The sequence below is a fragment of the Myodes glareolus genome, chromosome 7, assembly GCF_982192425.1.
Source record: "Myodes glareolus chromosome 7, mMyoGla1.1, whole genome shotgun sequence".
NCBI classification, from domain to species: Eukaryota; Metazoa; Chordata; class Mammalia; order Rodentia; family Cricetidae; genus Myodes; species Myodes glareolus.
In genome coordinates, this window is record NC_142032.1 from 52,692,373 (window position 1) to 52,707,061 (window position 14,689).

Below are 14,689 nucleotides of genomic sequence, written 5' to 3' on the forward strand. Positions count from 1 at the left end.
TCACCATGTGGTTGCTGGGAACTGAACTCAGGACCTTCGGAAGAGCAGGCAATGCTCTTAACCTCTGAGCCATCTCTCTAGCCCCACCCAGTTTTTTTAAAAAAATATTTATTTATTATGTATACAATATTCTGTCTGTGTGTATGCCTGCAGGCCAGAAGAGGGCACCAGACCCCATTACAGATGGTTGTGAGCCACTATATGGTTGCTGGGAATTGAACTCAGGACCTTTGGAAGAGCAGGCAATGCTCTTAACCTCTGAGCCATCCATCCAGCCCCTGAAACACCCAGTTTTTTAAGAAAGTAAGAAAATTGGCATTTCATCATCTTTTGCCTGATATTTATAGACAGATTTTCCTGAAAACAATACATTGCTTACTCACCCTACTCTCTCATCCATTTATAGGGCATTTTAAATCTAGGGAGGGGCTTGTGGGGTTTCTTTGAGGGCGTGTGTCTGTGGACTCCTCATTTCTTAGCATGCACCATCATTCTCAGCTCTACTGTCCATTTACGTGTTTATTTGTATTGTGTATGTATGTATGTATGCATGCATGTTGTGTTACAAAACTTTACCTGGGGACATGCAACAAACACCTCAGGGTCTACTTAATACTAGATAGAGAACTTACAGCAGACCAAAGTACAGATACCACCAAAGTTTAACTTGGTGAACCAGTGAGTTTTATTGGGGTTACTTACAGGAGCAAAAATGACTCAAAGACAGCCTCATCACCAAGGCCCACCCCAGCATCGGCAGATCACAAAATCTGGGACACCTGTAGTACACTACACTGCACAGATTGCAGCCAGTTCAACAGGTGATGCAGTGTCCTTCCAAGTGACTTAGTCAGTCTATAAACCTCATCCAGGAAGCTCAGCTGGTTTCTGCTTCTTGCCGCTCAGCTTGTCTTGAGAATCTTCTAGGCATCTGGGCTCCTCTTAGGGTCTTCTTTGCAGCTCAACTCTGCTTGTCTGAGAAGGACCCTCAACTTTTGCTGCTTACTCTGGCAGGGAGAATTCTAGTGAATTAGATCAGTTTCAGGCACTTCCTGGAGCTATTTTGAGTTGTTGACCTTCCTGTTTAAGGAGCTTCCTTGCAGATGGAATGGTTCAATCTGGGAGGACACTGTTATACAACCGTGCAGATGTGGCATAGCTTATGTAGAGGCCAGAGGGCATTTTATAGGAGTTATTTCTCTCCTTTCAATTGGGTCTCAGGATTATTCCTCTCTCCACAGCCATATCCCTGATCCAGAAAAGTCATATTAAGCCCCCAAATGACTTTTTGTAAAGTTTATATCAGAATTAAACGGTGGGTGTGTAGAGACAGTCATGCTCTGTGTTTGTGTTGTCAAGAGAGTGGGTAATATCACTTCTTTTTGTGAGATGCAGTCATTGGGTTGGCGTTTGGAATTCTGCAACGGCAAGAGGCTCTGTATTGGGAGATGCATAGGTTTCGGCACAGGGTATTGTGTGTGATTTTGGGGTCTGATAGACTTTCCCTAGAAAAGGTCCTATCCTAGCCTTGAATCCTTATGCTTTTTGTCCCTACCCTCACCAGACAGTGCCACCATGGGGACTAGAGCCCCAGGGCCCATTCACCTGTTGGAACTATGTGACCAGAAACTCCTGGACTTTGTCTGCAATGTGGACAATAAGGACTTGATGTGGCTCAAGGAGATTAAGGAGGAGGCTGAGCGCATGTTCATCAGGTAAAGGCGGGACATGCTGGTGTGGGTGTCCTGATAGGTCAGACAAATAGCCTGGCAGGGTTTCTTCCTAAGTGCCTCATGTGCTGGGACCACCCTAGTGCAGTGGGCGGGGGAGAAGAGATTGAGCCCTTCTCCTGGGTCACTGTAGTTAGCTGTGTCTCTTGAGTGGGTGGCCTGTGGTAACTTGTCTTGGAACTTGCTTGCCTGTCAGTGACCAGGAGGAAGCTCTGAGTGTCCAGTTGGTGAGTTCACATAGCTTTGGAGAGCTTTCCTGGTGATGGTCTCTCTAGCTTGACTTGTCATTGCCATGAATGGGGTGGAATGTTGTCCAGTGAGAGAAAGGGCAGCTCAGCTGTTCCCAGGGAGCCTCAAGATCACTCTTCTTGTACTTAACAGAGAATTCAACAATGAGCCGGAGCTGATGCCCAAAACTCCCTCTCAGAAGAACCGTCGGAGGAAGAGAAGGGTGTCTAACTTTCAGGATGAAAACAGAGATCCTATGAGGAAAAGGTAGGAAAGGCTGGGGAGGTTGCACTGGAGGTGGTCTCTGGAGACTTGGTGCCCTCTGGCAGAGTCTGCTCCTGAACGTGCTGATAGAAACAGCAGCCGGAAGGCAGTGGTAGTTGGTACCGCATGCCGACACAGTTGAGATGCCATGGGTAAAATGCAGTGTTAGCCCAGTTGAGAGTACAGGTGTGAATTTCTGTGCATTGGTGGCAAAGGTGGGGTGGAGATTGATTTGAGTTTTGGTGGAGGGGAGAGGCACCAGAGGCGTGGCCCAGGTTGTTGGTTCCCAACTCCTCTGTTGGGCTGTTCCTTGCAGAAATGGTGGTGACTGCAGTACTCAGGTAAAGATACTGGTCATTCTAATCCAAGGCAGCTTTGGTATTTGTGTCAGCCACAGTCTCATGCCTCAGCAGCTGTATGTCCTTGGAATGGATTTCTGTCTCTCTGTTTTCTCATCTTCCAAAGTGGGATATTGGAGCCTGCTTCCCAGGGCCATTATCTCAGTCTTGCAGATTGAGGGCATGAGTGAAGTCTGTAGAAGGTGCTTAGCACAGTGTGATCACAGTCGAGAAGTTTGTGTGAATTTAATCTTCCCAGCAGTTCTGTGAGTAATGGAACTCATTGTCATCCATTTACAGTTGGGGAGGCTGAGGATCAGAGAGGAACAACTGGGCTCTCATGGCTGATGGTGGTAGAGTCTGCATTGGGACCTGTTTTGCCTTCAGACCCTTTGTTCATATTTCATTGAAACTAGTGCCTGCTAGGGAGATTGTACTTGAATTTTATTTTGGGGGAGCCCCTGCCCTATCTCAGCCTCTGTTCTGCTGCCACAACAGGTTATCCCGCAGAAAGTCTCGGAACAGCCAGCGCCTCCGCAGCAAGGACAAGGTGGAGAAGGCAACTACTAGTGTTGGGGAAAATGGCTCTCCTGTGTTGCGGCGAATAACTCGGGCTGCAGCAGCAGCAGCAGCAGCAGCCGCCTCTGTGGCATCAGTTGCTTCCTCTCCCACTGCTGGACTTTCTCCCCTAGTGATGAAGAAAGCTGTGGTGGAGGTAAGCTCCAGAGAGCAACGGAGTGCAGAGCTGCACCTCATTCAGCTCAAAGGTGGCCATCCTCCATCTTCAGTTCAAGCTCCAGCCACACCGCCAGCTTCCCAAGACATCCTGACGTCAGAGGAGGAATCAACACCCAAGAAGGTGGAGTCTGGGAAGCTGGAATCCGTCATAGTGAGCTCCCTTAAGGCTACACCCCAGAGTTCCAAGAACAGAGGGGTTGAAGCAGGACGCTCCGCTTCCAAACTCAAGATTGCTCGGGCCTCTCGGGGCCTGCAGGACTCTCCTGGCTCTCCAGACTCTCCTCGGAAGGAGAGGGTGCTTTCTCCTCTCCTGCCAAACAACATCTTGCCCACTACAGCCAAGAACCCTCTTGGGAATGCTCGGTCAGTGAGGCAAAGCCTGATTTCCCAAGATTCCCAAGTACCACTATCCAAAAAGTACTGTTTGGTGGCAGAAAAAGAAAATGCTACTCGTCGGTCAAGCCGGCTTGCCAAGGTGGCTGACAAGGAGCCAGAGGCCTCTGCTCGCATCATCTGTGAGTGTGGGGCAAGAGTGGGGTGATGGTGCAGTGGGGGCTCAGCTGGGGTGTTTCTGAGAGGACTTTCCATTAACCCTTCAGAGATGTTTCTTACATGAATCTGCATGGATCCATAGCTAGTCATGCCTGACTGTTGAAAATGTGTCTAGTCTGATGGAGAAGTTGATTTTATGTCTCATGAGTGAGGCAAGTTCTCTATTACTCTATTACTGAACAGTATTCCCTAGCCCTTGGTTGTTTTTTTTTTTTTTTTTGAGATAGGCTCTTGCTAGGTTTGGATTCAAAGTTCTACCTCTATCTCCAGTGTTAGAATTGTAAGTGTGTACCACCAAGAAGTTGGATTTTAAGTTTTTGTTTGTTTGTTTTTCTTTTTATTAGTATGTGTGTGCACGTGCACACACTTGCCATGGTGTATGTATGTGGAAGTCAGAGGATAGCTTGTAGGAATCAGTTCTCTCCTTCCACTGTGTTGGTCCTGCCTGATGACTGAACTCAGGTTGACAGGCTTGGCAACAAGTGCCTTTACTTCTGAGTCATCTCACTGGCCTAAGATATAATTTTCATTGTACTTTCTTCGATTTAGATTTAAATGGCCACATGTAGCTAGTGGTTGCCACTACTGGGTGACGAATGTAGTTCATCATTGTTTATAGGTGAGGAAATAGGCCTAGAATATTAGCTCCAGTATTCTATGGTCTTTTTCCCAGAGTCAGTATATCCCTCGTTGCTATTTTGCAGTGATGGACTATCCGTGTATGTAACTCCTAATGGTGAAACTGCTGTGGAGATGTGCCACATAGAACATGTGGGCTGGTACCCAGTAGCCACTTTCATTATGGTCAGATCTAAGCCCAGGGGGTCAGTGCCCTGATGGGAATAGATCTTATGGAGCCATAGAGAAGAGTAGGCAGTCCTGAGAGTTGGGGTTGGCTGTCTGAGTGGATGGGGACTTGTGGTAAGATTTTGAAGGATGGTTGTGCTCTGGCCGGGTGAGGAAAATGTAGCACTAGTTATCTTGCCAAGGAAACAGCTTGGACCAAGACCTGGAGATACCAAGCAGTAAATGATGGGTTGCCTGGAGCTTCTTGCTACTAAAGCAAATATAGCTGGAGATTTTTAGGCACCTTGTAAAAAATAGAGGAGGAGGCTAGATCAGACTCCTGCAAGACCCAGGTCAGAGAGCAGGCCAGGTTTTATAGTAAATGGGAAGTAAGTCTACCTGACTTTTGTAAGATTTATGGGAGAAATCTGTCTGTGCAACAACACTTTTGGCTCCTCAGGGTTTATACCTTTTAATAGAAGAAGAAACTGGGGTAGACAAATTGTAAAGTCCAGAAAATGGTAATTGAGCCCCTTTGCATTTCATCCAGAAAGGCAGGTGCTAAGGGCCTGGGTTTGTCGGGCTCAGGTAGGTCCAAGACATCACCCTCGGAAGGTTCTCTCTGGCCCAGCTCTAGGCTCTGCAGCTGGAGAGACAGTCTGGTCATGTGCAGCACGAGCTTTGACACACTGTCCGTTTTGAATTGTCAGGTAGCTTGGAGTGGGGCCGGTGTCACAGGCTTGAAATTGGTCCTGGGGAGGGTCTACAGGACTAGGTAAGCCTGGAGTTCTGGGAAAGGTAGGAGGAATTGGGGAGAATCTCAGATACCCCTGCTCCGCCCCCCTTTTTTTGAGATAGGGTTTCTCTGTAGCCCAGGTAGTCCTGAACTCGTTCTGTAGATCAGGCTGTTCTTGAACTCAAATTCTCCTCTCAAGTGCTGGCATTAAAGGTGTGTGCCACCATGCCCACTTTCTCTAAATTAAAGCCCCCACTTCTGTTTTTTTCCCATCTCCCCTTTTCAAATCATGTTTACCCTGCTATTCCCTTCTCTACTCCCCTGCCCATCCCTTTTTAGCTTTCTAGTTTCTGCAGTTATTCTAGGTTATATACACATATCTAAAGATTTGGATTAGGAGAATACATGAGATGTTTGTCTTTCTGGGTTGGGCTTAATTCACTCAATATAATCTTTGTAATCTTTTCTGAAGATTTATCTGAAGATTTCTTGATTTCAGTCTTCTATAATATATATGTATCTCAATCCACCATTTTATAGACATTGTGGAGGGACAACTTCAAAGACTTGCCAGTTGGATGAGTTGGTGGTAGGATACAGTTTAAAGCTTCTAGCAGTGTGGTTCCAAAGAGCAGTGTGGTTCCAAAGACACTGCCATCTTTATGGGTGACTTTTTAATCCTTTAGATCAAGGCATATTAACACCTGGCCCAGTATGTTGTCAGCATTCCAACCAGAAATTGGTACAAATGCTTCTGTTGTAACCAGTTTCCTTCCTTCCTTCCTTCCTTCCTTCCTTCCTTCCTTCCTTCCTTCCTTCCTTCCTTCCTTTCCTTCACTTATTATGTATACAGTGTTCTGTCTGTCTGTATGCTTGCTGGCCAGAAGAGGGCATCAGATCTCATTACAGATGGCTGTGAGGTCAGGCCCTCTGCAAGAGCAGTCAGCGCTCTTAACCTCTGAGCCATTTCTTCAGTACCCTATAACCAGTTTTCTTAATTGATGTACTGACTTCCTTAATTTCCTCATATCTCTTCTTGCTGTGGGATGGCTTAATGGAATCCATTTTGTTGGCACCAACAATTAGCTGTTTCACACCCAGTATGTAAACCAAAAGGGCATCCTCACAGGTGTGCCTGCCTATTCTTGGAGATACCAGCTTCAGATTCATCAGCACTAGCAGCAACAATCAGGACAGCACAACATCCCGAGATATGTCTGTACTGATGTTACTCAAAGGGTGAGAAAGGGCAAGACCGAGGCTTCCTGGTGCTTTTCTGATGCCAGGCTTTGAGGTGTGACTGGATAGGCAACTCAGGTGGTATGTCGCCTGGGTTCCCCCAAGGCGGTTTTTGACACACTTGCAGCAGGGGAGTGGGGAAGGAAGAAGGCATGAAAACGAGCCTGACAGTAAAGGGTGCTTTGGGAGTCTCTGGAGCTAGTGATGGAGTTCAGAGGACTTGAAGCCTCTTTTCCTCCTGATTTGGTGTGCATTCTCCAGAAGGAAGCTTTCTGACATCACTGGGCAGGCAGGAACAAGGGTCACTGCTGTGGGGTTTCTAGAAAGTCCAGCTTTGTCATTCAGACTTCATGGCTACTTTTTTTAATTGGAGGGTAGCTCCTCCTCAGTCCTTAGGCCAGGCCACTTCCTTTGCCTGGGCCTGTTCTGGCATGCAGGGGTGTCTTTGTGCTGTGAAATAGTTATGTGTTCACTTAGGTGTTTTCTGGCCTTTTTACCTCCCCCTCCCCACCCCCAGTCAAGGAACTTGAAGTTAGGAGAGAGGGGCAATGGCAGAGGAGGGGTGTTGGGTGCACTGTGTAGCACATGTCAGTTGAAGAAAGAGGGAACTCCAAGATGAAATTTTAGGGCCTATGTGTCAGCAGGAAGGTCCAGCCTCTTCAATGTACTGAACCCCGAACAACTGTACAAAGGCATATTTATTGATTGTTACATAAAGTATTCCCTCTTGCTAAGGTCTCTAATCTAATTTCCATGTCTTACTGAAGGAGACCATCACATGTCCCCATGACTCTAGTCCTTTATTATATATCATTTGCAATACACAATAATACAAGAGCCTCAGGTGTGCCTCAGGTGCTTTGTAACCAAAGTCATGGGATGGTCACAATGCCCCTTTAGGAAAACCTACAAATCGTGGGAAACAGCCCATTGTTTTTCCCAAGGATTCTCCAAGGTCAAAGGTCTTCTAGAAAACAGCTGTTCACTCTAATGTCTACCCAGCTACAGTGACTGTAAATTCCTACACCAGAGGGGAGCGTATCTTCTGACCATAGACCCCTCAAGGTAGCACCTATAGCTGCCAGTTTCATTTTGTTGCTGCCTCCTTCTGGCCTCCAACCTGGATTCCATAGCCCAGAAAGGAGAAATTCCTGCTTCTTGTTGGTGCTTTGTTCTCTCTGAGCCCTGCCAGTTTGTTGCTCCAATTTGTTACCTGTCTTCCCTGTTTCTCTTCAGCCTTGGGCACTGCCTAGGTTCCTTGTCTCTTTAGTGTTGGTCTTACTTCCCTGATCCAGGAGCTGGCCTTTTTCTAACCCCCTGACCCCAAAGCCCTATTTTCATTTTGTGGTCTTGCTGAGTGTTTTTCCTTCTTCCTAGATCATTGACACCATCTCACTCTGTAGTCCAGATAACCCTAGAATTTACTATAAAGCTCAGGCTGGCTTTAAACTTGTGGCAATTCCCTGTCCCAGCATTCTGAGTGCTGGGATTAAAGGTATGAATCATCATTCCTGTAATTAATGCAGATTCTCCAAGGACATTCCCGAAACTGGGCATTGCTTTACTGTGCATGATAGGATGAGAGTTTGGTGTTGAAGCCTTGATAGGTGCTGTTTCTGCATTTTCTCCTTGGTTCTGTTGCTTTGGTGCTGTTTGGGCTAATGCTAATATAGTAAGGAGGAAAAGTCACACTTTAGTGCAGTGGTGAAAATATTTAAGACCTGTGGATGTCCCCAAAGGGCCTCAAGTATTTCCAGAAGTTGGGGAATATGCTTTGAAAACCTCTGCCTTCCTATTCCTCTGCTTCCTCCCCTTTGATCTTCAGTTCAGGTGTCCCCATCTAGGTTTCAGCATCCTTGATTTGGTTGTTGGATATACCCTAGTTTACTATCTAAGATGGTCTGATACTGGTAGGAAGACCAGACAGTGGCCTTGTCGATTTTTCTTACCATTGCCTTGAGCCTTCAGCCCTGGCTCAGAACCCAGTACGTAGTAAGCACTTGATGACTATCTATCTCTTGAGAGACTATCTGTTGAGAAAATAAACTGTGTTTGTTGGGGCCAAGTGTTATGTCAGATACCCCGCTTTCCAAGATACTTCTAGCCTCGTGAAGAGGAGGAGGTATGCCTGCTTGGCAAGTGACATAAAGCTACTAGCTACACTGAGGTTGTAGGATGAATAAGGGTGAGACTCGGGCATAGTCTATGTGTCTATGAAAGGAGCAATGATCATGCCCTTGTCAAAACTTCCTGGACTACTTGGCCTGGTTCCTGACTGGTTTCCGATGACATCTATTATTTTTTCCTTCAGGTCACAGTTACCTAGAGAGGCTCCTGAATGTTGAAGTGCCTCAGAAAGTTAGGTAAGTTCCATGCCAGGGCCTCCCACAAGGGTGGGCAGGGCACATGGAGGGGTGGGTGGAAGTTTTTACTGAGGCTAAGCCTTCCCTCCTTATCCATGGCACTACTAACAGCCCCATGTTCCCTTAGCCTGGTCCCTCTGTAACCAGGCAGCAAACAATATGACTGTCAGGTCTCTAGGCAACATTCAGTCAGTATCACTTGTCAGCTCTGGCTCATGAGTTTCATGGCTATAAATGAGGTATAGCAACATTTAAAATGAGGTGTGATGGAGTGGGTAGTCTGGGGCTCAGGGGTGCTTCTGCTCTGGATTAGACCTAGATTACTAGGAGCCAGGACACTGGCTTCTCAGGAGTTGTGCTCTGCTGTCCTGAGCTAATCCTTCCTTACTTTGGGGCAGAGAGGTTCAGTGCTTGGGATGAAGAAATGGAGTCTGGGCATACCTTTGACTTACCTGGCCCTCGGGTGAGTAGTGAGCAGGCCCCAAAAGAGATGGGCCCCATAGACTGAGACAGACCTGGGTAAAGTATTTCTATGCTCAGCATCACTGGAACAATGCCTAAGATATTCAGCTTGCAAAGGAAAATGGTTCAGTTAGCTCACAGTTGTAGAGCCTTCCTTCCATGACCAGTCAGCCCTGCTGCTTTGGAGAGTACAGGAGAGTGGTAGAACAAGGCTGTTCATCTTATGGCTGGGATTTGCAAGGAGAAAGGGAGGAAAGGATCCCTACTAAGTTGAAACCCTCCAGCTAGGTCCCATCTGTCAAAGTGTCCACTGTATCCTAGTAGCTCTGTACTGGAACCAAAGCCTTTAGTACACAGGTCTTTGGGGACAGTGAAGATCCAAACCAGAGCAAGTTTCCATCCCAAATGAGATCTCTGATAGGTTGATATCAAACAAGATTCAGAAACTGACATCACTTCTACTCAGGAAGCCACTGGGGATGGCTGCTGTCTTCTTATCTAGCCTAGACTGTTGCTTTGTGGTCCAGGACTGGTCATCTAATATTGATCCTAACTTGAGGAATTAGAAAAAGCTTGGACATAGAGTTCTCACAGTGCCCTGCTTTGCTTTCAGCCTGGAGCAGGAGTCCACCAAGGAGGCTGAGTCTGAGGAGGCAGCTCCTCCTTCTGAGGAGGAGCCAGAGGTAAGGCTACAGGTCAGAGACGGATAGGACTTGAGTTCTCCAGTTCTGAATCTATATGCCACAGCTATCCTGAGCCTCAGGATCCACGTGGGCTTCTTCAAGTCTTGGTTCTTCCTGTAGGTCTCCAAAAACAGTGACTATACCTCGAAACTTGTGGCCACTGACCAGGCAACAGACATTGAAGGGCAGCAAGGTGAGTTGGCCTGGCCCTGTCTCTTGGGATACAGAGCCCCATTTTCTGATCTGATACACCAAAGATAAATTAAACCTGAAGAGGCCATAATCTTATGGCTGGAGCTGCTGCTGGGTGTCACAATGAGTAACTTTAGCTGGGTGGTTAGGACGCAGAGTGAAGGTGTGAAGGTACCCCGTCCAGGTCATGAGGCCCACTCCAGGGAATTCCTGAAGAACTGCAGGCTGGGTCTGAATGTTTACCTGGCATTCAGGTTTCTAACTTTTCTAGTACAAAAAGGGTAGGGTTACTTGTGGGCTTTGGGAGTTGGTCAGGAGCCCTGCCTGGCTTCCCAGGCTACTAGTAGTTTCTTGGAGACTGGCTCCTGTTTCTCTGTGGAGGGTGATTTCCCTGCTGTGAAGAAATGGCAGCTCTAAGGTTTTGAACAAAACATCCTCTTTGTGAACGGGTCAAGGATCGTTGTTGTGCCAGCTTGAAAGCTCCCAGGACTGCTGCAAAGACACTTTGGAGTAAAGGGTACTTCCCCAGGTTACCAGGAGGGGACTTGCTCCTCCTGTAACTGGTGCTGAATTCCCTAAAATTGGCATGTATACTCCACGGGCATCATCCATACAACCTCACTGAAATTGCTCTCTCCACAGAAGCCAAGCTTGACCAAACAGATGGACACAGAGAACCACCTCCGAGTGCCAGGTTTGCATCTGGGAAGGGGTATGCCGACAGCTCTGGTCTGAGGCTTCCAGAAGGCCTTGAACCAAGCTGGGGTTCTTGTGTAGGGAGGGTAGGTATGTTGCCAGGAAGTCTACTTCTTGTCCGGTATCATGACTCAGTTCTCTGACTAAACAGAGAAGGAAGCTTGATGCTGTAGGTGCTGGCTTAGGAATGGGTTATTGTGTCCTTCTGCATGCTTCTGGCTCTGTGACCTTTGGCTGGCCACCTACATTTTTCTGAGAGGGCAGCAAATGGCCAGTCTTCAGTCTCTTCCAGTCCAGAGTTCTGTGGCTTGAGCCCAGATTTGTTTGTAAACGATGGTCTTTATGGGATGTAGTAGGGCTGTGAGGTGGGTTCTCAGGTCCTCTTTATGATATGTCCTGTCCTGGGCCAGGAGGAAACGCAGCTATAAGCAGGCAATGAGTGAACCGGACGAGGAGCATCTGGAGGATGAGGAGCTGCAACCCCCACAGAACAAAACCCCTTCCCCACCCTGTCCAGCCAACAAGGTAAGCAGGTTCTTGCCCTTACTTGGTGTCTGCCCTACCTGCTCTTTGCTGACTCTGGCTCTGGTCTGCAGGTGGTACGGCCACTCCGGACCTTCTTGCACACAGTGCAGAAGAACCAGATGCTCATGACCCCTACTTTGGCTTCCCGCAGCAGTGTCATGAAGTCCTTCATTAAACGCAACACTCCCCTCCGTGTGGACCCTAAGGTAAGGGAGCCTGTCCTTTGGCTGTGCTTTGCTGGAACTGGGGCAGTGTGGCTGAAGGCTCTCTTAGTTTGCTGGAGGTAGTGTGTGGGCCTCGTCATATGGAGGCTTGACACTGATCATAGGGCGGTTAAGGCCTCTGTGGCCAGGGTTTGCCTCAATACTATGGTGCTGTTTGGGCCTTATGGACCCTGAACTGTGACTCAGAGGCTCAACCACTTGGTGAACCCTAGGCTGGAAAGTGGGAGGATTGGCTTAGCAGACCTAATACTGGCCATCATGTCCACAGACCAGTGGTGGGAGTGACTTGGGAGGAACAGGTGAAGGCACCTTGATTGTTGGGAGGGAGAGCTGGGTGGGATAAGGTAGCAGCGTGTTGTGAAAGGCCCTGAGTAGACCCACTGCCACAGATAGGTGCGTGGCCTGCCCTGTAGGACATCCCTTGGCATTAACTCTTGATGTTTTCTGTTTCCTCTCCACAGTGCAGCTTTGTTGTAAGTAAAGCGTTTTCCTGCCCCTTAACAGAGCTACACCTAGACTTAATTATGTCCATTTCAGTGTGTAGCTAGCTGACAGTCCCCATGGAAATGCTAACATGGCAAGTGGGAGTGCTAGGAAGACAGATGTGCATGTGAGGGCACTGGAGTCACCAGGGTAGCTGGTGGGATCCAACTGTTCTGGGACTCTGCGTCTTCCCACTGTAGAGATTTCCCTTTGCCCTTACCCTGCTACAGGGAGGACAAGGGTGGGGTGTGACCTACAGTGTTTATCCAGGCCACAGCTAAAAGTGCTTCCCACAGCCATCTTCTTCCTCATCCCCAGCACTGGGGCCTGAGGATTGGAAAAAAGGACAGACATGTCTCTGGTTCATAGAGCCACTGAAATTCGTTGGTCATAGACCTGAGCAGTAGACCTGATGGGATATGTGATGGAGTAAAATTGGTAGCTATAAACTGAGACTGGTTTCAGCTATGCAGGTTACAATGTAACTGTTGTCATTGGCACCTGGAACATGACCAAAGAAGCTGTTCTTTTTCCAGACACCTCAGAGCTGGGCCTCGCTGGGCTGGGTCACTTGCTGTGAACAAGAGCTTTAGGGGCAGCTCACAGTCCTGTTCCCTGTGCCTGGTGGCTGTGTTGTAAGAGAGAGGGCCTGCTTTTGGTCCTGGCTGCCCGGCTTGCTTGCCCTCGAAATAATCACACAGAAACTGTATTAATTAAAACACTGCTTGGCCATTAACTTCAGCCTCTTATTGGCTAACTCTCACATCTTGGTTTAACCCATTTTTAATAATCTGTATATCACCATGAGGTTGTGGCTTACCGGGAAAGATTCAGCATGTCTGCTCCATGGCAGTTCTTTGACTCTGCTTTCTTCCTCCCAGAATTCAGTTCTGTCTTCCTAGGTTCTGCCCTATCAAAAGGTTAAGGCAGTTTCTTTATTTAACCAATGAAAGCAACACATAGACAGAAGAACCTCCTACACCAGGCCAGTTATTTCTTAGCTTTTTGGTGTCAGTTTAAAGAATTGAAGATGCACACACATACAGATAATGTGGGGTTTTCTTTAAAATTATTTTATTCTAGTGTGTGTGTGTGTCTGTGTGTGTGCGCGCGCGTGCGTGTACATGTACATGTACATGCAAGCACATGCTATGGGACATGTTTGGAAGGAGGTTAGAGGAAGTCAGAGGACAGTGTTTTTTGAGTCTGTTCTTTTTGTCATGTAGGTTCTGGGATCAAAGTAAGGTTGTCAGTCTTGGTGGCAGGTGCTTTTGCCCTTCTCAGAGGTCTAGTATTTAAAAGTGAAAGTACAGGGTAGATAAACTACAAGGGAAGAACAGGCCGAGTAGGTCCAGGAGAAAGGGGAGCTGGTTGCTAGGAGTAGGGTGTAGATGGTTTTCTGCTCTGGTAAACTTTTGATTGACAGTTGGAAACTGACCTATGCAGGTGTGGGTTGTACATCTCTTAATTTTAATAATATGTAAGCCCAGTAATACATAGGTACCTGATGTTAATAAGGTTTTTTTTTTTGCCCTCCTAAAAATTCATGCTGAGGACCTAGGCTGTTTTATTATGTGTGCAGTCTAAAACTGGTTTGGCTCATTTCCGTCTAGTTCTCTGATGGATTCTAGAGTGCATTTGACCACAAACTACAAGCAGAATTGCTAGGGAGGAGAAGAGTGCTGCTTTTTCTGAAAGGGGTTTTGTGTAGCTGTAGCCACAGCAGTTGCTCAGGATTTTGTTGGAAAAGGGGTGCTTGTTGCTCAGGTCACATAGAATGCACTGGGTTGCTGAGCTCTGGTACACCTGCTTACTCCTCACCTTGGTGCAGCCCCTTGTTCTTAGAGTTCCTGAGAAGAGTTGTGAAGACACCTGGAGGGTTCTGCCTTCAGCTGATGCCTTGGCAGGTGGGAGGGTCTCAGCAGTTGGGCATGGGTCCTGAGCTTGTTTGTCCTGAACAGAGGCTTCTCTCTGCTTGGTCAAGGTGACGGCAAGTTTCCCAGTATACTAGTTAGCCAGTTGTGTGGCTTTCATGGAATTATTTTTGTGCCTGACAGTGAAGAAAGAAACAAGAAAGACTTGTTCTTTCTTCAGTTGACTATTCATTTTCTCCCCTTCCTCTATATTAGAGCCTTGCAGGAATCATGGTCATGGCCAAGTTGCTCTTTCCTGCTTTGGGAAATCCAAGTCCCTGCACAGGGCATCTGGTGGGTATAGCTGTGATACCAGAGACTAGGACAGTTCTTGGCCTTGGTCACCTGAGTTTTCTCAGCGCAAAATGAAGAAAGCAGTGAGTACTTGAGGAGATTTTGTTATTTGGAGAGTGAGTGTCCCTACATTGAGTGCAGGGCTTGGTATAAAGTAGTTTTGGACACATGGCAAGGAGAGTGTTCAGGTGAAGCCTCCAGGTATAAGGGGCTACTCCAGCTTATAGTTTCCTCCCATTTTGC

At 47.4% G+C, this 14,689-nt stretch overlaps 1 protein-coding gene across 2 annotated transcripts in view; it reads left to right on the forward strand.

The window, feature by feature from the left end:
- Positions 1-14,689, forward strand: part of Incenp (inner centromere protein) — a 28,862-nt gene that overhangs the window by 3,492 nt on the left and 10,681 nt on the right. Inside the window, exons 1-10 of one of the 2 annotated variants that reach the window (XM_085693598.2) lie at positions 285-303; positions 1,565-1,715; positions 2,112-2,225; positions 3,059-3,813; positions 8,923-8,974; positions 10,050-10,119; positions 10,240-10,312; positions 10,954-11,005; positions 11,418-11,532; positions 11,604-11,738. In XM_085693598.2, the coding sequence (XP_085549724.2) occupies positions 1,576-1,715; positions 2,112-2,225; positions 3,059-3,813; positions 8,923-8,974; positions 10,050-10,119; positions 10,240-10,312; positions 10,954-11,005; positions 11,418-11,532; positions 11,604-11,738 (1,506 nt within the window). In that variant the 5' untranslated portion in view covers positions 285-303; positions 1,565-1,575. Of the gene's footprint in view, positions 1-284; positions 304-1,564; positions 1,716-2,111; positions 2,226-3,058; positions 3,814-8,922; positions 8,975-10,049; positions 10,120-10,239; positions 10,313-10,953; positions 11,006-11,417; positions 11,533-11,603; positions 11,739-14,689 lie in introns of those variants that run through there. The other variant, XM_048457903.3, reaches the window with a different exon arrangement.